The sequence below is a fragment of the Pelophylax lessonae genome, assembly GCF_965119305.1.
Source record: "Pelophylax lessonae genome assembly, chromosome: 5".
In the NCBI taxonomy this organism is placed as follows: domain Eukaryota; kingdom Metazoa; phylum Chordata; class Amphibia; order Anura; family Ranidae; genus Pelophylax; species Pelophylax lessonae.
Genome location: NC_138772.1, coordinates 54391486 through 54415132, shown reverse-complemented (window position 1 = coordinate 54415132; position 23647 = coordinate 54391486). Strand labels below are relative to the sequence as shown.

Here is a 23647-nt window from a genome sequence, read left to right as displayed (position 1 = left end):
CAGAGTTTCCGGTTATTCCAATTTTTCACCATCTCCACAAGATACACAAGGGTACAAATCTGGTACTCGGGAGACCCATAGTCTCCGAGATCGGATCCCTAAATGAACGTCTTGGGGAATGGTTGGATGGCCAACTTCAGGGGATAGTTCAGTCTCTCCCGGGATATTTAAAGGACACCAAACATCTATTGCACATTATGGATAAATTCCAATGGAAGAATGAGTATGTCTGGATCACATGTGATGTGTCCAGCCTATACTCTTCAATTCCTCATAAATTAGCATTAGATGCAATAAAATATACCCTTGAACAGAACACCAATTTATCCAGTTCACTACAGTCCTTTATCCTAGAGACACTGCATTTCCTTTTGGTCCATAATTTCCTGTACTTTTCATTTGATGGGGATTTCTACCTCCGAAGATGTGGGGCATTGATGGGAGCTACGTTTTCTCCCTCTCTCGCCAATCTCTACATGGGATGGTGGGAGAGATCCCACATCTTTGGAGGTAGAAATCCCTTCAGAGATCAGATCGCTCTGTTTTATCGGTACATAGACAATCTGATCTTTGTCTGTCACCAGAGCGTCAATTTGGACGATTTTTTATTGTATTTGAACGACAATGAGTTAAATCTAAAATTCACTGGTTGCAGGAGTTAACACCGTCACAATGACCAGATCGAATTTTGGGATGTCACTCTGGGTCATGACGGTGAGAGGATAATTACTGGCCAATAAAGAAAACCTCTTTTGGGCAACAGTCTTTGCATGCTAGATCCAGTCATCCATTACATACAATAAAAGGAATACCAGTGGGACAATTCTTGAGATTGCGTAGGTTTTGCAGTAACATGTCATTGTTCAAAAAAGAGGCTAGTATTCTAGCTTCACGATTCTTAAATAGAGGCTATCCCAAATGGATGGTCAATAGAGCCTACCATTTGGCTTTAAATAGGGATCGCTCAGATCTCCTACACATAGCTAAACCACAAAACTCCTCTATAACTAAAGCATACAAAAAGAACAAACATTTTTCCCAAAAATCACTTCCCTCTATTACATTATCCTTCCCTTATAGTCTTGAATTTGATAAGGTTAAAAGTATTGTTAAAAAACATCTACCGATTCTATATACTGATGAGATCTGTGCTAATGTTTTGAAAGAAGGAGTTAACATAGTAGCAAAAAGAGCTGTCACTCTGGGCAATTCTCTTTCACCTAGTTTTTTTTTCTTCTAAAGCTAAAACCAGATCGTCTACGTGGCTTCACTGCAGAGGCAATTACAAGTGTGGCATGCGGGATTGTCTCACATGTCCACATATTATGCAAAGTGACACATTTAGATCCTCTGCATGCAGTAAGTCGTATAATATAGACAGATTCTTTAATTTCAACACACAATACCTCATTTATCTCATTACATGTAAGCAGTGTTCTATCCAGTATGTAGGTAGAACTATTCGCAAATTAAAGGATCGTTTTAGAGAACATCTGAGCGATATAAGGGGATCAAAGTCAACAAATGTTGCCCGTCACTTTAAAAATGAACATGGAGGAGACATCTCTTTGTTGAAAGTTCAGGTTATAGACAAAATCAATAAACCAACAAGAGGGGGTGACATTTTTCGATTTCTTTGCGAAAAGGAAGTGTTCTGGATTTTTAGATTCCGGACACGTATACCATCATGTCTGAATTTTGAGTGCCAAAAATAACAATATAATCTATCATAGATGATTTGGATATTGTATTGCTTTGAGTTGTCTAGATAGACATATAAATATTTAATATTCAGTATCCTTTATGATTTATATAAGTGTCAATGCATGTTTCAATTTTTAGCCTTTTTTCTTCACATCATTTGTGCAATAGAGTATTTACAGCTCTTCCATTGTGATAGAATTTTTCATCTTCATATATTTGGGACATTTTCCACCGATGTGATGATTGAGGACTTTTTGGCATGCATTGATTTACTTCGTCTGGGCTGTTGCAATGTTTATTGTCAATGGCATCTTTTTAGTCCCATCTATATGAACGGATAGGTGATATTATTTAAATACATCATCCGATTTTCCTTTATAAGGCCTTATCTATCTTGCTGAAGGTTCTTTAGAAAAATAATTATTTAAAGGGATTTTTAAAGGGAGTAATTTATATATTATACACATTTTGCCTTATATTGATCTAATGCATGATTATTGATTTATATGATCAAGTACAGATAGGGTGATATTATGATGTATTGCATCTGCAGTGCATTTCATTATATTATGCTCAATAATGATTTTCTCACTTTGGTTTTTTTATTCCCTTTATCTCTTTATTTCTTTTTCTACTTTTTAGACAAAACATTTGGGACCTAACCTTGTCCTAAACTAGATATGTTTTTGTACTCGTGTATTTTCTTCACTTATATTTATACATATAGACGTGTCTGTTATGACTTTCATCCACTTCATGGATTGGGTTAAAGGTCCCTTTAAGAAACTCTTTCTTTTCTTTTTTCATGTTTTCCCATTTTTTGCTATTAATTATATTCATGAGAAATTGCGGCTTTGGGAATTTTTGATTTTTTGGGTTTCACACATTAAATTCACACATTATATCACACGAATTTTTGTATATTAAATCTCTTCTTTTTTTGGATATTTTATCCATTCTTCATACACTTCATGTTCACATACATATGTATTTTTTATCTGCATCAATATATATATATATACATATATATATATATATATATATATATATATATATATATATATATATATTTTTTTCATAAATTTTTTCTTTATTTATATATATAATTGAACATTTATATTCCAATACACATAAGGGAGAAGTTCATTGTTGGATATTTCATTTATTTTTGTGATTTTACAGAAATGTTTTTTGTTATGGAGACATTGTGTATTTTTTTTTTTTTTTGTTTTTGTCTGAAGAATATTGGTTAAAGGTGTCTGACCCGCATGTGAAAGGCATTTCCGATTATTAAACACAAGGTGTGTTCATTCATTTTCTTGAATTCGCATCAGCTGATATGTTGCCTACATATGCGGCTCTTTCACTGATATCCTACTATGTGGTTATGAGTAAGCGATCTTCTGAATCGTGAAACGTGTTAACCTGTCCCATGTTACTGTATGAAATGCGTTAACCTGTCCCATGTTCCTGTGATGCACTGTATGTATTCATCTTTTATGGGGAATTAAAGCACTTCCATTTCATCATATTCCTGAGTGCGGTCAACTTTCCTTTTGATTGCTAAGTATTTGGACGGCGGATCCGACCTGCACCGGAGTTACTTCACCTCACCTGAGTGGCTTTTTCTGCCATTATGAAAGAGGTCTACAGGGCCACAATATTACATAATGTAATAGCAATACAGTACAGTACAGCAGAGGGAATTTCAAGTATGCACCAGCATGACACCATGACTGGCGGGTTTGCTGCTCAAGGCATACCGTATAAATCACTCCTATAAGCACAATGACAGATGATTATACAACATTATATATATATATTTATTTATATATATATATATATATATATTTTTTTTTTTTTTTTTACATAAATATATATATGATTTTGAATGACAACAAAAATAGCAAAAAAACACCCTTACATGGAAGTACAAATATGTCAGCAACCTGATTAGTGTTTTCAAGTAAATACTGAAATACAATAAAAAAAAAGTCCATTTTCACAGCAGTACACTTCAAACATCTGGCTAGAAGATCAGGAAAACTGTTGTCCTACCTTAGCAGTGTAGCTCCAAGTGTACAGTGAGGGTAACCCGTATGTGAACAGTGAACTATTCCACCAACATAAAAGCATAAACCATGTTGAAAAAGCAAAAATTAGGATCCGGTTGTATGTTACTGGCACACAGGTTGGCTATCTGAAACCTTTCATTACACAAAGGAATGCATCACTGTCAGTAACATGATGTGTGGTTGGCTGTTTGTGGCCCCTGACAGCCCTACTACTCTAGGTTGTGGCCTACGTTAACTATGTAGAAATCTGTACCTAAAGAACGATAATAAACTTGCAGTAATTTTTAATGGAGGAATTGTGTACCAAGAAAGCCTGACAGTATCAAGGTTTGTAGGCAATTTATATATTGACTTGTTGCTTGCTCTGGGTCATGGAAGCTTGAGAAGGCAGTGACATTATCAGAAGTAGGAAAGCAATGGCATTGCATTAATTAGAGGCATTAGGAGAGATCAACAGGAAAACCACTGCCATTACTTGCCATTACTTGGAGGTGCTTGTCGGTATGAAAAACATCCTTTTTTTTTTTCAAACTATGTTGCTCCTACAAATATTCAGTCTTTAGTTCTACATCTAGCACCAAGCTTCTCTTCTCCCTGGAGTCCTGGCTGAATGGAGAAGCAGGGAGCACACTTCACCATTTGAGACTAAGGGAATCCCAGCCAGAGAATGGTTTATAATGTCCAGGAAATCTTGGGAAGAGGATTCTGAAAGATATCCTACTGACATCAGAGTACAATACCAAAAGTGGAGAGCCTGTTAAGCAGCAGAGGTATCTGTATGTTGTTGATTGCATGGAACTGGTCTAGGGTCAGAGGAAGAGCAAGAGAACAGTTGTCTTCCTATGTTTTTGTAAGCAAATCGAAAATACATCATATGACCCATGGCTGTGAAGGAGACTGAAATTAGAACAAGCAGGCCAAAAGCCTCTGGGTTGGGTCCTAGGATCACCATAATGAAATGCAGCAGGTCCAGCAGGTTATTCATGGAGTTCTGGATGCCATTTATGATGCCTCTTTCAGATTCCATCACATTTTCCTGAAGTAGTTGTGTGACTGTGAGGTCAAATGACCAGAGCCCTGAAATGAAAAGCATATTCATTTGTCCTTGTTCTATATACAATCATCATCTTGAATAATAATCTTTTGTAGATAGACCCGTTCACACACATTCCTGCCTCTGAAGAAGTGTATTGCCGCTACCACAGTCATACAGACACCTACCACTATGACTGGGTTAACATGAATCGGTTTACATACCTTTAAGAAAATCAGAGAGCCCATCAAACTCACACAAACTTTGCAAGACCATGCAAAGTCTATGCAGATGGTGACCCTGGAAATGAAATCCACTGTATCCAAATGCTGTGAGGTCACAGTGCTAGCCAATGTTCTTTTATTTATTTAAAATACTTTCCCAAGATAACCAGTCCCACTGATATAATCATGGAATAGTGTGTAAAGTACAGTAACCCATATCTATAATTTAGAAAAAAGAAGGAAGAGAGGGCCGAGATATATCCAGGGTAACTATAGGCCGGTCAGTCTAACATCAGTAGTCTGCAAGATTTTGGAGGGGATGTTAAGGGACCACATACAAGTCTTTAGTAACGAAAATGGTATTATTAGTAGTAATTAGCATGGATTCATGAAAAATCGTTCTTGCCAAACCAATCTATTAACCTTCTACGATGAAGTGAGCTGCCACCTAGATAAAGGTAAGCCTGTGGATGTGGTGTACCTGGACTTTGCAAAGGCCTTTGACACCGTTCCCCACAAACGCTTACTGTACAAACTAAGGAAGGTAGGTATGGACCATAAGGTGAGTACCTGGATAGAGAACTGGCTCCAGGGGAGAGTCCAGAGGGTGGTGATAAATGGGGAGTACTCGGATTGGGCGGATGTGTAAAGTGGGGTCCCTCAAGGTTCTGTCCTGGGACCAATCCTGTTTAATTTATTCATAAATGATCTAGAGGAGAGGATATCTAGTACAATCTCAGTATTTGCGGATGATACTAAACTAAACATGCCAATAACTTCTATGCAGGATGTGGAAACCTTACAAGCGGATCTGAACAAAACAATGGGGTGGGCAACTACATGGCAGATGAGGTTTAATGTTGAAAAATGTAAAGTAATGCACTTGGGCGTGAAACACGAAAGCAAGCTACTCACTGGGGGGGGGGGGACCTCTGGGTGAGTCTAGGATGGAAAAGGACCTGGGGGAACTAGTGGACAACAGGCTTGGCATTGGCATGCAAGCAAAGCCAACAGAATACTGGGATGTATAAAAAAGGGGATTCACTCCAGAAATAGGAAAATTATTTTCCCACTCTACAAGACTCTGGTCCGGCCGCATCTGGAGTATGCTGTCCAGTTCTGGGCACCGGTCCTCAGGAAGGATGTGCTGGAACTGGAGAAAGTCCAGAGAAGGGCAACAAAAACAATTAGGGGAATGGAGGGCATCGGCTATGAGGAAAGACTACAAGCACTGAACCTATTCTCTCTGGAGAAGAGACGACTGAGGGGGGATATGATATCAATGTACAAATACTGTACTGGTGATGACCCTAGCATAAGGAACAAACTTTTTAGAGAAAGGGAATATAATAAGACACGTGGCCACTCACTAAAACTAAAGGAAAAACGGTTTAACCTTAAAATACTTAGGGGGTTCTTCACTGTCAGAGCAGTGGGGATGTGGAATTCTCTTCCACAAGCAGTCGTATAAACAGGGAGCATCGATAGTTTCAAAAAACTATTAGATGGGCACCTTAAAGACCACAACATACAGGGGTATACAATGTACGGTTAACAGCAAACACACACACATCATAGGTTGAACTGGATGGACTGATGTCTTTTTTCAACCTCACAAACTATATAACTATGGAAGGAAGCAGGGAGAGAAAAAGAAGGGAACAAGGAAACGATGAAAGGGAAAGAAGAAAGAAAGACAGAAATGGAAGGAAAAGAGAAGAGAGGGGAAAAAAGGCACAAGGGAGAGAAGGGAGAAATGAATGAGGGTAGAAAAAAAGGAGGGAAGGGAGGCAGAAAAGGGAGGCAGGAAGGAAAAAAGAGAAGGGAGGAAGGAAGAGAAGGAAGGATAAAGGAATCTTTACTTGCACATACCAACTCTGCCTGCAATGATCCCAGCAAAGAGCAGACTGACAGAGGTCAACGGGATGGAGACATCATGAGGTTGGGCGGTAGTTGTGTTGAAGTCATTCAGTAGACTCTGTATAGTGCTTGTGAAGTTCTCTTGATGCACAGCAGCTGAAGACACTGTGGAAACTGGTTGTCCTCCAAATAAATGAGTTCCAAGATTTTCAAATGGAGAAACATTAAGATCAAATGGACTTCCAGGCATAAAGACTGATACTGCACAAAGAAAAAGGCTGCAAAGATGAGCTATTCCAGATATAAAGCCAGTAGGAACCAGGCCACAAATCCGCCTCAACCAGGTGAAGGCCACAGTTCCCAGGATGCCAAAAACAGCAGATGCTCCCATAAGAAGGCTGAGAACAAAGGCGCTCAGGCCTTGTGTGTAGGCATAGCCAGTCGTAATGCTGTCAAATCCGAGGACAGTCATGTAGAGGAAGGAGAGTCCGATTCCAGCCCAGAACACTGGCTGCCTGTAGTAGGCCACCCAGCCATCTCTTATTATGCGGAATGGTTCTGTCATTCTTTCAAAGCAGCCCGGTTCTACAGTCATTTCAATTGATGACCCAGCTTTTTCTGCCATAAGGAGATCAACTTCTGCAGGGTTCTCATGTTTGTTTAAGGTGGAATCTGTAATTTAGCAAAAAATACCAAAGAATGCAAACTATTAATTAAAATAGTATTTTTATATTCAAAAGAGAAAAACAGGATAAATGCAAAGAATATATACACTATATTACTAAAAGTATTAGGACGCATGCCTATGCACGCACATGAACTTTAATGGCATCCCAGTCTTAGTCCATAGGGTTCAATATTGAGTTGGCCCACCCTTTGCAGCTATAACAGCTTCAACTCTTCTGGGAAGGCTGTCCACATGGTTTAGGAATGTGTCTTTGGGAATATTTGACCATTCTTCCAGAAGCGCATTTGTGAGGTCAGGCACTGATGTTGAATGAGAAGGCCTGGCTCGCAGTCTCCGATTTAATTAATCCCAAAGACGTTCTATCTGGTTGAGGTCGGGGCTCTGTGCATACCAGTCATGTTCCTCCACCCCAAACTCCCTCATCCATGTCTTTATGGATCTTGCTTTGTGCACTGGTGCGCAGTCATGTTGGAACAGGAAGGGGCCATCCCCAAACTGTTACCACAAAGTTCTGAGTATGAAATTGTCCCAAATGTCTTGGTATGCTGACGCTTTCAGAGTTCCCTTCATTGGATCTAGAGGGCCAAGCCCAACCCCTGAAAAACAACCCCACACCATAATTCCCCCTCTACCAAATGATTCGGATCAGTACACAAAGCAAGGTCCATAAAGACAGTTTTCAGTGAAGGAACTTGACTGGCCTGTACAGAGTCCTGACCTCAATCCGATAGAACACCTTTGGGATGAATTAGAGTGGAGACTGTGAGCCAGACTTTCTCGTCCAACATCAGTGCCTGACCTCACAAATGCGCTTCTGGAAGAATGGCCAAAAATTCCCATAGACACACTCATAAACCTTGTGGACAGCCTTCCCAGAAGAGTTGAAGCTGTTATAGCTACAAAGGGTGGGCTAAATCAATATTGAACCCTACGGACTAAGACTGGGATGTCATTAAAGTTTGTGTGCGTGTAAAGGCAGGCGTCCCAATACTTTTGGTATTATAGTGTATATAACCCTAACAAAAAAAACAAAAAAAAAATATATATATATATATATATATATATATATATATATATATATATATATATTGTGAGGGATTAGCTCGGTAGCGAGAGAGGGTGACCCCCTTGGGGGGGTTCGTTACACAGAGAGATAACCGAGGAGTAGTTGAAAACAACGGTCTATGGTTTATTCTTGCAATTTTCTTCACACAAGTGCAAGCATCAAAAACAGCATTATTTGAAAACAAACATGAAATAAAATAAACCCTGGCCACTGTGGGCGTCTACCTTCACACACAGGAACCTACCTATGGTGTCTGTCCCAACCTTCTGCTGGGCAGACACTGCTGATCCTATAGTAGTCAATAGTCCATTTATTTTCTCTTCACACAGAAAATGTCCATTTTGTTTTTCTTCACACAGAAAAAGTCCATGACCTCACCTTGAGAAGTCTTCAGCTGACTGCTCTCCTCAGCGCACATCACTTCAGGAGGCAGCAATCAGCAGTCATCCCCTGGATAACTTATAGAGGCCTTAATTGCCTCATTCTGAATAGCTGAAGCCTTTTCAATGTCCTAACACCTTTCTCGCTATCTCTGCAGCCGACACCCTATAGTAATTGGTGAATTGTCTAACCAAAGCAGAAATGTATCTCCCGTCTGTGACAACATCCACAGATTTACCTGACTTCCTGTCACAATATATATATATATATATATATATATATATACACACACACACACAATATTATATTTATGATACATTTATATTGTATATGGAATTCAATTTGATTGTAGTAATATTTTGTTTATGAAATACTTATTATTTTATTTATGGGTTTAGCACTACACTATTAATATATTTTTTTTATATTTGGTTTTACAAATATGGTATTGGCTGCTTTACCTGGTTATTGCAATATTGCCCAAGCGTGGATTTTCTTGTTAAGTTTGGGATAAATTCTAAAGGTGATTGCCAGTTGGGAATTTCTGCCTTTAATACAACAAAATGGCCTGTGCCTTAGTCATAAAATGGTACAAGCCATGGACTTCTGGCTAAAAGTATGTCACCAACAATGACACTATTGCTTGGCAATAGTTGACATACAGTATTCTCTCTTTTCCTGTTTGGTTGCTGGGGTGGGAATTTTGGGCAAACATGTCTAGCAGTGACAAACCACAATAAAAGTATGTGGAGCTCAACTTTAACACCTAGCATTTTCTCTATGAATTCAATCACAATATGGTTTATACCAGCCGTCATTAAATGGCGGCCCGCGGTCCAGAAGCGGCCCGCACGATGCTTCCGCCCGGACCCGTCAGGCCGCCACAGTGACATCCCGTGTGTGCGCCCCGCTCCCTGCTTCATTCTTTGCCTCCCTGCCAGTTGGCCGCGAGTTGGGGTGTGACGTCAAATGCGTGCCCCGCCCCCCTGTTTCTAACTGCGGCTCCTGACTCACACTCAGCATAGCTGCGAGCTGGGGCATGACATCACATGCACGCCCGGCCCTGCCCCCCTGATGTTCGCGGCTCCTGGCTCTGACATTTTCTTCTCCCAGAGGTATGTGGGGCACATTTTTTTAGGGGGTTGTTTATTTTTATAAAATGCAGACTGATGGGCATATTTTGTTAAGGGGCACACAGATGGGCACATTTGTGCCCATTAGAGTGCCCCATACAAATAAAATATACCCATTAGAGTTCCCCCTAAAATAAAATGTGCCCATCAGCTTGCGCCTTATTTTATATTGTTAAGGGTCATGCTGATGGGCAAATTGTATGTTAAGGGGCACTCTAATGGGCATATTTTATGTTAAGGGGCACTCTAATGGGCATATTTAATGTTAAGAGCAACGCTGATGGACACGTTTTTGTTTTTCCCATCAGCGTGCCCCTTAACATAAAATGTGCCCATCAGAGTGCCCCCTAACATAAAATGTGCCCAACAGCATGCCCCTTATTTTATGTTAAGGGTCACGCTGATGGGCAAATTTTATGCTAAGGGTCACTCTGATGGGCATAATTAATGCTAAGGGTTATGCTGATAGGCAAATTTTATGCTAAGGGTCACGATAATGGGCACATTTTATGTTAAGGGGCACTCTAATGGGCATACTTTATGTTAAGGGCCACTCTAATGGGCATATTTAATGTTAAGAGCAACGCTGATGGACACGTTTTGTTTTGCCCATCAGCATGTCCCTTAACATAAAATGTTCCCATCTGAGTGCCCCCTAACATAAAATATGCCCATCAGAATGCCCCCTAACATAAAATGTGCCCATTAGAGTGCCCCCTAACATAAAATGTGCCCATCAGAGTGCCCCTTATTTTATGTTAAGGGTCACGCTGATGGGCAAATTTTATGCTAAGGGTCACGCCGATGGACACATTTTATGTTAGGGGGCACTCTAATGGGCATATTTTATGTTAGGGGGCATCTGATGGGAACATTTTATGTTAGGGGGTACTCTGATGGGAACATTTTATGTTAAGGGGCACGCTGATGGGCAAATTTTATGCTAAGGGTCACGCCAATGGACAACAAAATGTGCCCAACAGAGTGCCCCCTAACATAAAATGTGCCCATCAGAGTGCCCCCTAACATAAAATGTGCCCATCAGAGTGCCCCCTAACATAAAATGTACACATCAAGCGTGCCCCTTATTTTATGTTAAGGGTCACGCTGATGGACACATTTTATGTTAAGGGGCACTCAAATGGGCATATTTTATGTTAAGAGCAATGCTGATGGACACGTTTTGTTTTGCCCATCTTTCTGAGTCATAGCACAGACTTCAGATTCGGACCTCGGCCCAAAGAAAATTTTAGCGACCGGACCTCCTTGAATTTTAATTCATTACCCCTGGTTTATACAAACAGTTTCTTAAACTTGACTTGTCCTGTAGGAAACTGAGAACCCACATCATCAACTGTATGTAAACAACTTGGTACAGGCCATGTTTGAGCAATCAAAATGTTTTTTCTTATGATTTTTCTTTAGATGGAGCAGGAAAGAATATGACCGCCCCATCATTTCTTTAAAGCTGTCTATGACCCCAGCAGAGAAATCTTCCCACCCTGTTGTGCAGTGGCAGACAGGGCATTCTCTAAATATTCCTTACATTGCATGATGAGAAGGGGAAATGATTAACACATAGGACACGTGACGTTTGGAATGACACAGCAATCAGAACAGAACCAAGCTAAAGGATGTTCTGGTTTTCTAGTCATGAAGCTAAAAGAGACCTTACCAATGCCACTGACATTCAGCTCTTTCAGTTCTTGTTCCCTCTTCTTTCCCGCCTTATGAGCCAAAGCTGGTGTCTTCTTGTAGACCTTCCATAGTACCAGGTACTCTATGCACATAGACGCAAAGTTCCACGCAACAATGAAGGCACAGCCAATCACCGAAGAGCCAAAGGTTACAATCTGTCCAACAGCCATGGGAGCCAGGATGTTTGTCAGCTGGTCAATCCGCCTCATTGTAGCATTCATATCTGATGTGAATAAAGTCAGGTATTTTTAGCTGCAACCAAAACCACAAAGCCTGAAAGATGGCTTACTCCTAGTTATAAATGCAGATTATTGTATGGGATGCTGACAATGTAATCTTCCTCCCACAGTCAAATGAACACACCAATATTAGGGGCCAGTTTGTAGGACATTTTTCAACCTACTTGTAGGCAGGTGCATTGTATTTTCTCCACTGTAGATGGCGCTTGACCACAGTGGCATTACAGTTTGAGGGGAAGTCAAGAGGAACATGGTGTGTCTATGGTTTCCTAAGGAAGCTATCTGATTGGATGCTGCCACCCCATGTGACATCTTGGGTCAGGCAGAGTCTAATTAAGGCCCTAGCTCCCAGGCTTGGCACACATTTTGTGTGTGGATAGTGTAGGAACAGGTTACCCATCTGACAGTGACAGTGATTAGCAGCAGGGAGAGTCTCAAGACGAGTAGGGAAAGGATAGGGACATTCAATTCTTTCTTGGGATCTCCCCATTTGGGCACGGACCGGCCAGGCTGCATTCCACCCATCAAGACAGACACTGTCAGCATATCTGAGCCTTGCTCTTTAAATGTTCCTGGTCGGGTGCCTTCCTGCCAGGCTTGTTATGAATTTCCGAACTGTAACGTTAATACAAGTTCTGTTCTCTGCAACTGGACTCTGAGTGTTCTCTGAGTGGACTCTGATTGGACTATAAGTGGACTGCTACTGCACCATGCTGCACCTCCCCACATACTTATATGTTTTTGGATTGTAGAAGAAAATCAGAGAATCAGAAGAATCTCCTTCAAACTTCATCTAAAGGGCAATCTGAATCAACACTAGTCATGCAAGGCCACTTTTTTATTTGCTTATGATAGTTTTTGAAAAAGGTATTAAAGCATAGTTCCAGGCAAACATCTAAATACACTGTTAAAATGCATCTATGTAAACTATGCTATTTCTTTTAAGCCAGGCATGTGATATAGATTCAGATATCCAGGGCAGACTGCAAAGACACAACCCTGACCTCCACTGCAGTTAAGCAGAACCACAGGGTCAGGAACCTACCCTAGAGGATCTGATTGGACCAATAAAAAAGCCGCAACACAATGCACTTCCCTGTGCCCTCGGCTTCTGTAAACAAGTTCATGTTGTAGAACAATGAGGCTCTGACTGTTTCACAGTGCCAGTGTCAGGGAAAAAAGAAAAGATTTTACCTGCTAGTTGGTTTTTGTCACCTCCGGCAACCACAACAACCCAGTCCCTCTGAATGGTGATAGACATGGCTGTACTGGCCAGATTGGCAACATCTGCTATTGAGATGACGAGGACGTAGCACAATATCTATAAAAGAGAGAATGATGACAAAAAGTATTTAGTTGTTATCGCCAATGTCTCCTTCAGTCTTCGTTTTAATGGTTACCTTTTTAGAACTAGGTCTTTACAGCGAAAACTCAGAAAAATGCATTCAGATGTGAGGAGTCCTTTGAGTGGACATAGAGGGGCAGATCTCTCTGCGAAAATTACAGATAGGGAAATATCTGACCATTCACCTGAAAGTCACCACAATCTTTGGCTGATACTAAAATAAATGTGTATTAAAAAAGAATAGCGCACACATGCAAAAGAAATTATTACCAAATTTTCAAGACAATCCATAAATAAAAATGGGGATTTGGTCCAACCATATGGCCATATAGTGCTCAAGCCCACCACTGCGTCAAAGTACCCCATTATCAGTGGGTCCTACACTATCCATGAAAAAGAGGTGAATCCAGCCTCTCTTACCCTTGGAGATAATACTCCTTGCTTGACAGTGGACACTGATAGAGTACAGGTGTGTGTGGGGGGTGGGATGGGTTGCTCAACCTCGGTAGTCTGGTCAGACCAAATAGATAATAAACAAGCAAAAAATTTGGGGGAGCATACCCATGTATTTCTAAAGCTGGTGCAGCTATGAACCAAAAGACATGTGTATTAAAAAAGAATAGCGCACAAATGCAAAAGAAATTATTACCAAATTTTCAAGACAATCCATAAATAAAAATGGGGATACTAAAATAAAGTCTACCTGCAGTGAAAGCATTAGGTGGAGAAAAAGAACACTTGGTTATTGATTGCAGAGATATTCTAATCTAATGCTTTCTACTGCTTTAACCACTTGCCGACTGCTCACAGTATATTTACTGCGGCAGTCGGCCCCGGCCAGGCAGAGTGACGTAGGTCTACGTCGCTCGCCTGTCACTCCTTCTAGAGCCAATAGCGGGCGAGCGCGCGCCCGCCTCGGCTCGTTCACGGAGGAGTGCGGTAGTGTAACTGGCGGACCCGATGTCCGCCGGTCACACTACGATCGCCGGTACAGCGGGAGAAAGACAGAGCGGCTTATGTAAACAAGCCGCCTGTCAGTTCTCCCTGTGTAAAAGTGAAGATCAGACGGTTCTACTATGTAGAACCATTTATCTTTTTTTTTACACCAATAGGAATGTCCCACTACAGTTAGAAGCACGCCCCTAGGACACACTTAACCCCTCCCTGTCCAATAAAGTTAACCCCTTCCCTGCCAGTGTCATTTTTGCAGTAACAGTGCATATATATAGCACTGATTACTGCAGTAATGTCACTGGTACCCCCAAAAGTGTCAAAAATGTCAGTCAAGGGTCCGATCTGTCCGCCGCAATGTCGCAGTACCGCAAAAAAAATCGCAGATCGCCGCCATTACTCTTAAAAAAAAAACACCAAAAATGACAAAAATCTTTCCCTTTGTTAGTAAATGCGATAACTTTTGCGCAAACCAATCAAAATACGCTTTTTGCGATTTTTTTTACCAAACATAGGTAGCGTAAAACAAATTGGCCGAAAATGTTAAAAAATTTTGATTTTTACATTTTTTTTGGGGGGGGGGGGATTTCATATAAAAAAAAGTGAAAAATATTGTTATTTTTGCAAAAATTACGCTATTTTTTTGTTTATAGCGCATGATCAAAAAATCGCACAGGTGATCAAATACCACCAAAAGAAAGCTCTGTTTGTGGGGAAAAAAAGGACGTGAAATTCGTTTAGGTACAGCATCGCACGACCGCGCAATTGTCCGTTAAAGTCACGCAGTAAAAAATCGCAAAAAAAACCCTGGTCTTTTAGCAGGAAAATCCTCCGGTGGTAAAGTGGTTAAAGTGGAACCTAAAGCAGAACTTTACTCATTACAACCTGATAAAAAATAATGTTTTTTTTAGCAAGGAATATACATTCCACATTAATAATTATGCTTCCAAGATTAGTGTGTGTTTTAAATTGCCTCCAGAATTGTTACTGTTTTTTCTTGCCGAGGCTGCCATTTTGCTGAAGCCCAAAGCCCCCGAGCAGCAGTAAAGCTTTAGACTGATCAGCTTCTCGTGGCTCAGATTTTTAGCATAATGCCAAAAAAAATGCCAAGAAAGAAGAGCAACTGAGCATGTACAGATCAGGATGAAATATTGTATTACTGGATTTTATACTGTATAGGCACTTATTTACATAGCTATACCTGCATAAGGGGCCAGCCTGAAGTGATCTAGCAGGACTTAAAGTGATATTAAAGCAGGAGTAAACCAAGCCAATTTTTGTTTTTTTTGTTTTTTTTTTTTAAAAGCCTTCAAAGTAAAGGCAAATTGTACTAGTCTGCATGGCATACTGGTACATTATGAAATACTTACCTTAGAAGGAAGCTCTGCAACGCTGTGGTGTGAGCTCTGAAAGATGCTTCCATCTTAACCCGGTCTTCCTTCCAGGTTCACATCCTCCGGCTGTCTGATTGGCCGCGGCGTGATGACGTCACTCCCACGCATGCACACAGAAGTCCCGAACCATGGCACGGAGCTCTGAAGGGACAGTACAGGTATACCGTCCCTTCAGAGTGCATGCGTCGGTGACAATTCCGACTGCATGAAGTGTGAATATCTTCTAAACCGTGAACGTTTAGGAGATATTAAAAAGTACCTACAGGCTTACCTGTAGGTACAAGCCTACAGAATGGGTTTACATCCACCTTAAAGGTAAGTACTCAAGCCACCAAAGCGGATCACTGTCATACATGCGCTGTTTGTGGCTCGGAGACAAATTGCCCTTGGGTGGACCTCCCCACATACTCCGACTATATCTGACTGGATATTGAAGCTTAATAGGTGCATTTCCTTTGAGAGATATTTTCTCTTTGAGAAATTCATCTAAGAGGTTCAATTCTATTTGGACACTATGGCTAGAACACATGGTTATGGTGTATGGTTAAAAAAATAGGTCCCATCTACAATGTGGGAGGACTGTTGACTGTTATAATAGTGGAAATATATATATTTTATTTTATTTTCTCTTTTAGGGCTCTTTCCGGTGCTTTTTTTTTTTTTTTTTCACGGAGCGGATGACACTTGTGTCATCCGCTCCGTATGTCCGCATATCATCCCATCTGTTTGCGGATGATATACGAACATAATGTATGTCTATGGGGATTGCGGATGTCAGCGGATGACACCGCTGACATCCGATTTTGCATCCTTTCCATTTTTTCAACGGAACAAAAATAGGGTTCTGTTCCGTTCCGTTCCAAAAAACGGAACAGAACCCTATTCCGCATGTCCGTAAATCATCCTGTTTTTTTGCGGATGATTTACGGACATAATGTATGTCAATGGCATTGCGGATGTCAGCGGATGACCATCCGCTGACATCCGATTTTCTTCCTTTCAGTTCTGTTCCGTTTTTTGGAACGGAACAGAACTGAAAGGAAGAAAATCGGATGTCAGCGGATGGTCATCCGCTGACATCCGCAATGCTATTGACATACATTATGTCCGTAAATCATCCGCAATAGGATGATTTACGGACATGCGGAACGCCCGTGTGAAAGGGCCCTTAAAGTTTTTGGCTTGATATGATTACTTGTGATATGTTTTTTGTGTTTTTTGTGTGTGTGTTTATATTAAAAAAAAAGTAAAATCTGAATAAAAAAAAAAAAAAGATAAATTAAAAAACCAAACAATTTTAACTCCACATAGCCCAATAGCATCATTGCTCTTACTGGGCTTTTCCTTTATACATATAGCCATGTAAACAAATAGACTGACCAATAGCCATCCTTGATACATTGATAACAGTTCAGCTTTGTACAGGAAGACCACCATCAAAATAATGCCACAGATGATTACAGAGACGTTCTGCACAACCAGTGAAGTCCGGGCTACTGTGAAAGGTTAAGAAAAAAACAGACAAATTGGTAAAACTATATACAACACAATATTTAGATGTAAGATTGGACAGTAAGAGCAAAGAAAAGATAGGAAGGAAGTAACCTTCCCATATCCCTCCCAACAAAATTAGACTTTAAAGGATGTGGGGTCATCACATATAGATGAGCACTTCCATGAGTGTTAATTTTGATATAAAATCAAATTTATTCAATATTCAAAGTTAAAACTTCTCATAAAGATGTACATAAACAGAAAAAGCAAAAGGTACATGAACTCCAATACAATCTATGATTGCACATTTGTTGAGAAACCTATTTAAGCGGTCCAAGGCGTTTCACTAAACATATTGTTCATAGATTTCTTCTTCAGGGACCATCAATGTTGACTAAATTGTTTCTACAAGCACTTCAATCCATAAAAGACCTTTCATATATTAAGCATGGACAGCATGTGGATAAAATCGCAAAATCAATGGCCAAATATCCACCGGACAGCATGGATAATACTGGCGGGGGGTGGGTTTGATGTACAACAGACCGTGCCTATGACACTTGGGCAGGTAGGTATCAACTTCACTTGGAGTAGACAAGGGACTGTAGTTGGGCCCCCTAGGATGTATACCAATCAGTGGAGCATCAGATCTTGTCCTTTTCAAGTGGGTAACCGTCATCTATGCCTCCGGGAGCCATGTCCCGGAGGCATAGATGCTTTGTCTACTCCAAGTGAAGGTAATACCTACCTGCCCAAGTGTCATAGACACAGTCCGGTGTACATCAAACCCACCCCCGTCGGTATTATCCATGCTGTCGGGTGGATATTTGGCCTTTGATTTTGTGATTTTATCCAAGAGCTGTCCATGCTTAATAGATGAAAGGTCTTTTATGGATTGAAGTGCTTGTAGAAACAATTTAGTCAACATTGATGGTCCCTGAGGAAGCAATCTTTGAACAATATGTTCCGCGAAACGCGTTGGACCGCCTAAAAAGGTTTCCCAACATGCAATCATAGATTATATTGGAATTTATGAAACTTTTGCTTTTTCTGTTTATGTACATCTTTATGAGAAGTTTTAACTTTGTATATTGAATAAATTTAATTTTATATCAAAATTAACACTCGTTGAATGAAGTGCTCATCTATATGTGACGGCCCCACATCCTTTAAAGTCCAATTTTGTTGGGAGAGATATGGGAAGGTTACTTTCTCCCTATCTTTTCTTTGCTCTTACTGTCCAATATTGAATTTATGGATGTGGATGTAGGTAGTTGTCCCTAGAACTGATATACATATTTAACTTCATGTATTAGATGTAAGATATCTTCTTGTACATATAAAATCATACTTCATCCCTTATATATATTGATTACTGTCTTCCTATTTGTCTTACTCATAGCTTTCAGCCTTGAGCCAGTCCCTACATGTAGCATACTAGATAATGTGCTTTAACAGTAAATCGATCATTACCAAAATGTTAAAGCTGCTACCGTGGGCTGGGTTAACTGATACCCCGAACACAGCCAAACAATGGTGCTACCATCAGGTCCTTGTATTGCTTAACCAAAAAGTCATTACAACTCAATTGGTGCTTAAAGTATAATTTATTGTTTAAAAACCTTTTAAAGGGGCAATAGGGATAAGTGCATTTCATTATAAAGTGTACTTATCTTTTAAGGGCATGCTAGCTAGGGGCAAAAACTGTGGTCCCCCTTTCCTTTGGTGCCCTAAGTATGTGCTTATTTTTCCTGATTCTTAATCCAGCCCTGCAACCACTACTGACCTCTCTTTATGATAATTAATTTTATGAAAATGGAAGGCATGCCAACCCCCTAGCCTTAAACGTTTCAGTCACTGTCCTGGAATGAGCATGTAGATAAGGGTGTCTGTTTATTTTCCGATTTCCCTGGTCTGTCTGACTGCTAGAAGACAACTAGCAATTTAAGGAAGCCAACAATTTCATAATGGTAGTGGATCTTCCTCATTGCCAGATGAATGTGGGTCCTAAATCGGGTCATGATGCAGAATCTAAGGAACCACCTGGTACTCATTAGTGCACCCACAAGGGGTGATTAACATTGCTGTGGAACTGCTCCCAGGTTGCAGCCCTTGGATACAACTGCACTGGCAAGGACAATTGGGTATTACCAGTACTGGGACAAGGTCACCCAGTGCCCAGGGCAAAGATGCTAAACTGCCTAGCCTTGTAACAGAAGGAAGGCACCCCAATTCCTACAGTAAATCATTGCGCCCGCCGCCCAGGGCAGCTGCCCCTCCTTTCTCCTGGCCCCGGGTATTACTTCTTCCCAGAAATACCCAAATCTACTATATCATGTGAATGCAAGGCTGTTGAACATTCAATGGCAAGTATAAATTCAAACCACAAAATGGAGCACATTTGTGGAACACTCAAGATTGAAGCCAATGAATTCCAGATGATTCTACAGCAGGATTTGAATCAGGATCCATCAAATCAAGACCATATTTCTTTCAGGACAGGTTAACTTTACATTTTATTAACAGATGACAGGGCTCTCTTTAACATCATTTAATTTCTTGTCCTTAGAGGGGATAATTCTTCCTCTGTAGTGTTGTTATGGTATATGAAAACACTGGACTCATATTTTTTCTACCTCTTAGCCTGGGGTTTTTGTCCACCCATGCTCCAATGATGGCTCCAAGCAGGAGAACAGAGCCGGCTACCACGAGCCCATAGATGGCAGTCAGAAGTAAACTGTTTCCATACAGCTCTACTAGGAAGAGAGACACAGCAAAATGCCACATACGATCCCCCTGTAAAGAAAAAATAATGGATAAAACCTGAGCCTATCCAGTAGAGGATTGGTACCACATACATGGGATTTGTGTGTTTAAGGAACAATTGTACAGTTAACCTAAAACCCTCTAACCCCACTCTTCTGTTTTACTGTAGATAGCCCCCCTCACAGATTTGCTCACATGGCCACATGAAAGTCTATGAGGTCTCAGGCACAGTCGGTTCTGAAGAGCACTTCTCAATGAGGTGATGTAAACACTGCAAAAGGAAACGGCTCCGCATACAGAGGTAACTAAGAAGCCGTGGTAAGGATTAGTTCAGAAGAGGTGGAAGGGGTTTGGGGTGGGGGGTTTGGGGTGGGGGGGGGGGGGTGTTGGGGGGGGTGGTGTTGGGTAAAGGATTGTGTGACTAAAGGAATGTGTGGCAATACTTATGAGGGAGGCCAACTTTTGGTCACAGAGTCCAAAAGCACCATTTTGGGAGATTGTCAAGGCGCCTGCACAGTGTAATGTTTACATAGCACCACCCCATGGCTGCAGACATGCCATGGGGTAGAAGAGGGATCCCTACTCCTCTGATGATTCATCTGGTTGATAAAATGCCATTACTTGCTGGGGTTGCTTACTCCTAATCCCTGATCTCCATGTGATACTTACTCCTGACCTCACTACTCTGTGTAATGCTTACTACTGACCTCTGCAAACTTTTGTCCATATAGTGTGCATTAGACCTAAATGAAGAACATTTTAGAGGGACAGAGGAGTTTAGCCACAAAACCAGGACTGTCCTTTCTAATGAGGGACAGTCAGGGGCTGTTTCCATATTGCAGGACCTATACATTTACAATTACAATTTATACAATTTATACATATACAATTTATAGCTCTACAGACCAAAATGACAAGGAAGAACTTCAGTTTTCAAATATTCTTACCCAGGTCGACAGAGAGTGTCCAAGGTAAATTAGAAACTTTGGGGACGTCAAGTAGTTGACACAGGATCCTGCAACAAAAAAGCATGTTAGTCACTTTGAAGAATATGCAAAAAACATTAGGGATCTCATATATACTGTACAGTATATACAGTTTCAGGGTCTTGGCAATCTTTTTATAGCCTAGGCCATCTTTATGTAGAGCAACAGCTCTTTTTTTCAAATCCTCAGAGAGTTCTTTGCCATGAGGTGCCATTTTGAACTTCCAGTGACCAGTATGAGAGAGTGAGAGCAATAACATAAATTCAACATACCTGCTCCCTATTCACACCTTGTAACACTAACAAGTCACATGACACCGGGGAGGGAAAATGGATGATTGGGCCCAATTTGGACATTGTCACTTAGGGATGTACTCACTTGTGTTTATTTCCGGGATTCGGTGCAGCTGGCTACCCAGCATTAACCTCCCAATCTCGCACCTGCGCCGTAATGACACATGGCGCAGTTTCTTTCATTTAAAAAAAGGGGGCTTTTGGGACTTTATATGAGGCACTTAAATGTGTCTCCATCCCTGGCTATATGAAAAAGAGAGGGGGTTGGGACTTTAATGAGGAGCATAACTAAAATTGTAATAAAAAACAACATTTAATGGCTACTACAGCATGGTTTTTACATGGTTTTTCCAAGGTTTTTACATGCTGTGGTAGCCATTAAACGTTGGTTTTTATTACAGTTTTCTTTTGTTGCTTATGCAATGCTATGACCACTTCTCATATCTGGCCTGATATTAGTTATGCTCCTCATTAAAAGTCCCAACCCCCTCTCTTTTTCAGTTTCTTCATTAGGTGATTCCCTGTAAGATTCTGGTACCTTCGGTACCCTTCCAGCCCATTTCTTCCGCATATAGCTACTGTCCCTTTAACTCTCATGACGTCATCACTAGGCGCCGCTCTGAGCGGCTATTTCAATCGCCGGCTTTCACTCACAAGGTGTTCGTGCAAACCGCTTGTTACACAGCCTTGTCTGACGCTGCCGAAGCCACCAGCTATTTCCTGTATCTCGCTACTGATCCTGTATCTCGCTACCTGATCCTTATCTCATTACTGGACCCCTCATCTCTCTAAACCAACTAGTGATAAGTACCCCACAGGGGATTCCTTCCTATCAACTTACACTATCTACTCTTGCATACTAAAGACTGTTACTATCTATGCATTACTATTTCTATCATCTGCACTGTCACATAGATTGCTAGCTCTTGAGTCTACTACCATCTATATCCTTGCACTGAGTTAGCAATTCCTGTACACTTCATCTGCTGTCCCCTACCACCTGTTATTGTACATGATTGCTAACCTATCTGCATACTATCTATCACCATCTGCTAACACTCCAGAACATTACTATTGAGTGCCTATCATTGCTATCACTACTCACGCCTGTCCTTTCAGTACATCACCTCTATATTATCGTATACAACCTATCACTCCAGGAACATCTTATCTGAGTGTCTGTATATTTGCATGGTGAGGCAGGCTGGGCCACAATGATGAGTCTGGAGAGTTGGATATGGTATTTCAACACATCTCTACACGACTACTGAGTGGAAATTCTGCAGCTGCAAATTCAGTTCACTAAACAAACGCCGGAGCGTTACATTCCCATGGACTCCTGGGATAGATGATGCCGATATCCCTGGAGCCCATGGGAATCGCCTTATGACGACATCGCCTAGGCGGCCGGAACCGGACATGCCGCGTACACAGATCAAAAAAAGGTATTTAGACATTAAAAAAATAATAGATATTATCTATTTAGAAATGCACTGCGGATGGCCATTTGGATAAAACTAAATTTAAAAAATGGGTGGAACTCTGCTTTAATGGCTGTGTGTTGAGTTATTTTGAGGGGACAGCACATTTACACTGTTATACAAGCTGTACTCTCACTACTTTACATTATAGAAAAGTGTAATTTCTTCAGTGTTGTCACATGAAAAGATATAATAAAATATTTTTAAGAAAATCTACCTTTTTTGAAAAAATCTATGGATGGAGAGCCCTGTGCGTGTCCAAATAGAAGTTCTCATGTTGCTTGTATTTCTGAAAATTAGAACTAATTCAGTACTCACCAGAACAGCCCATACATTTCTGGTTCCCTGCTGTTGCCATGATTATTTGTGTTTGATAGCGGTTTTAATAAATTCTTCGCCACCGCCGTTGCAGTATCATACAGTATCATACAGTTCTCCACAATGTGAAATATATTGTGGAAAAATAGAAGTGCCTGCATGTCTTGAATTCTTTGCAGACTTCACTATTATAGTAGCTGAATGTGGAAGCAAAGCATCTCCCAGAGGTCAGAGGAGGATGGTATGGCACCTGTCCTGTCTCTATCATCTGCTCACTTCTGTTCCTCCTGTTTCATTACATTCCTGCTCTTCTTATGACTTTTCTGCACACGCTTCCTCCAACTCACAAAGACTGCTCGCATGACGCTGGTACAAAGCCAATCACAATCCAGAGATTTACATGGGAACGCCCAGCTGAGTCTGCTCTGCACACAACTTTACGAATGCAATACATTAGACATGTGACAGCCTCAGGCAGAGGAAGGTTTATAAATTAGCAAGTGACCTTATTATTGGCC

At 40.8% G+C, this 23647-nt stretch overlaps 1 protein-coding gene across 3 annotated transcripts; it reads right to left on the bottom strand.

The window, feature by feature from the left end:
- Window positions 1-4342: 4342 nt before the first annotated feature.
- On the bottom strand, window positions 4343-23418 carry LOC309555733 (ferroportin-like). 3 transcript variants are annotated; one of them, XM_082257805.1, is made up of 8 exons: window positions 23130-23290; window positions 20999-21066; window positions 19922-20081; window positions 17172-17287; window positions 13296-13422; window positions 11840-12085; window positions 6909-7568; window positions 4343-4856 (listed from the first exon to the last, which is right to left on the bottom strand). In XM_082257805.1, exons 1-8 carry the CDS (start codon window positions 23167-23169, stop codon window positions 4537-4539), a joined length of 1737 nt encoding a protein of 578 aa, XP_082113931.1. In that variant the 5' UTR covers window positions 23170-23290; the 3' UTR covers window positions 4343-4536. The 3 variants fall into 3 exon arrangements, with proteins under 3 accessions (XP_082113931.1, XP_082113932.1, XP_082113933.1); XM_082257806.1 differs by lacking the exon at window positions 19922-20081 and having other exon boundaries at window positions 23130-23418; XM_082257807.1 differs by lacking the exon at window positions 11840-12085.
- Window positions 23419-23647: the final 229 nt, after the last annotated feature.

Coding starts and splice junctions, on each gene's coding strand:
- LOC309555733 (XM_082257805.1), bottom strand. CDS start 23,169: ATGGCAACAGCAGGGAACCAGAAATGTATGGGCTGTTCTG. Junction 21,067..23,129: donor GAAATGTATGGGCTGTTCTG/GTGAGTACTGAA, acceptor TTTTTGTTGCAG/GATCCTGTGTCAACTACTTG. Junction 20,082..20,998: donor GACACTCTCTGTCGACCTGG/GTAAGAATATTT, acceptor TTTTCTTTACAG/GGGGATCGTATGTGGCATTT.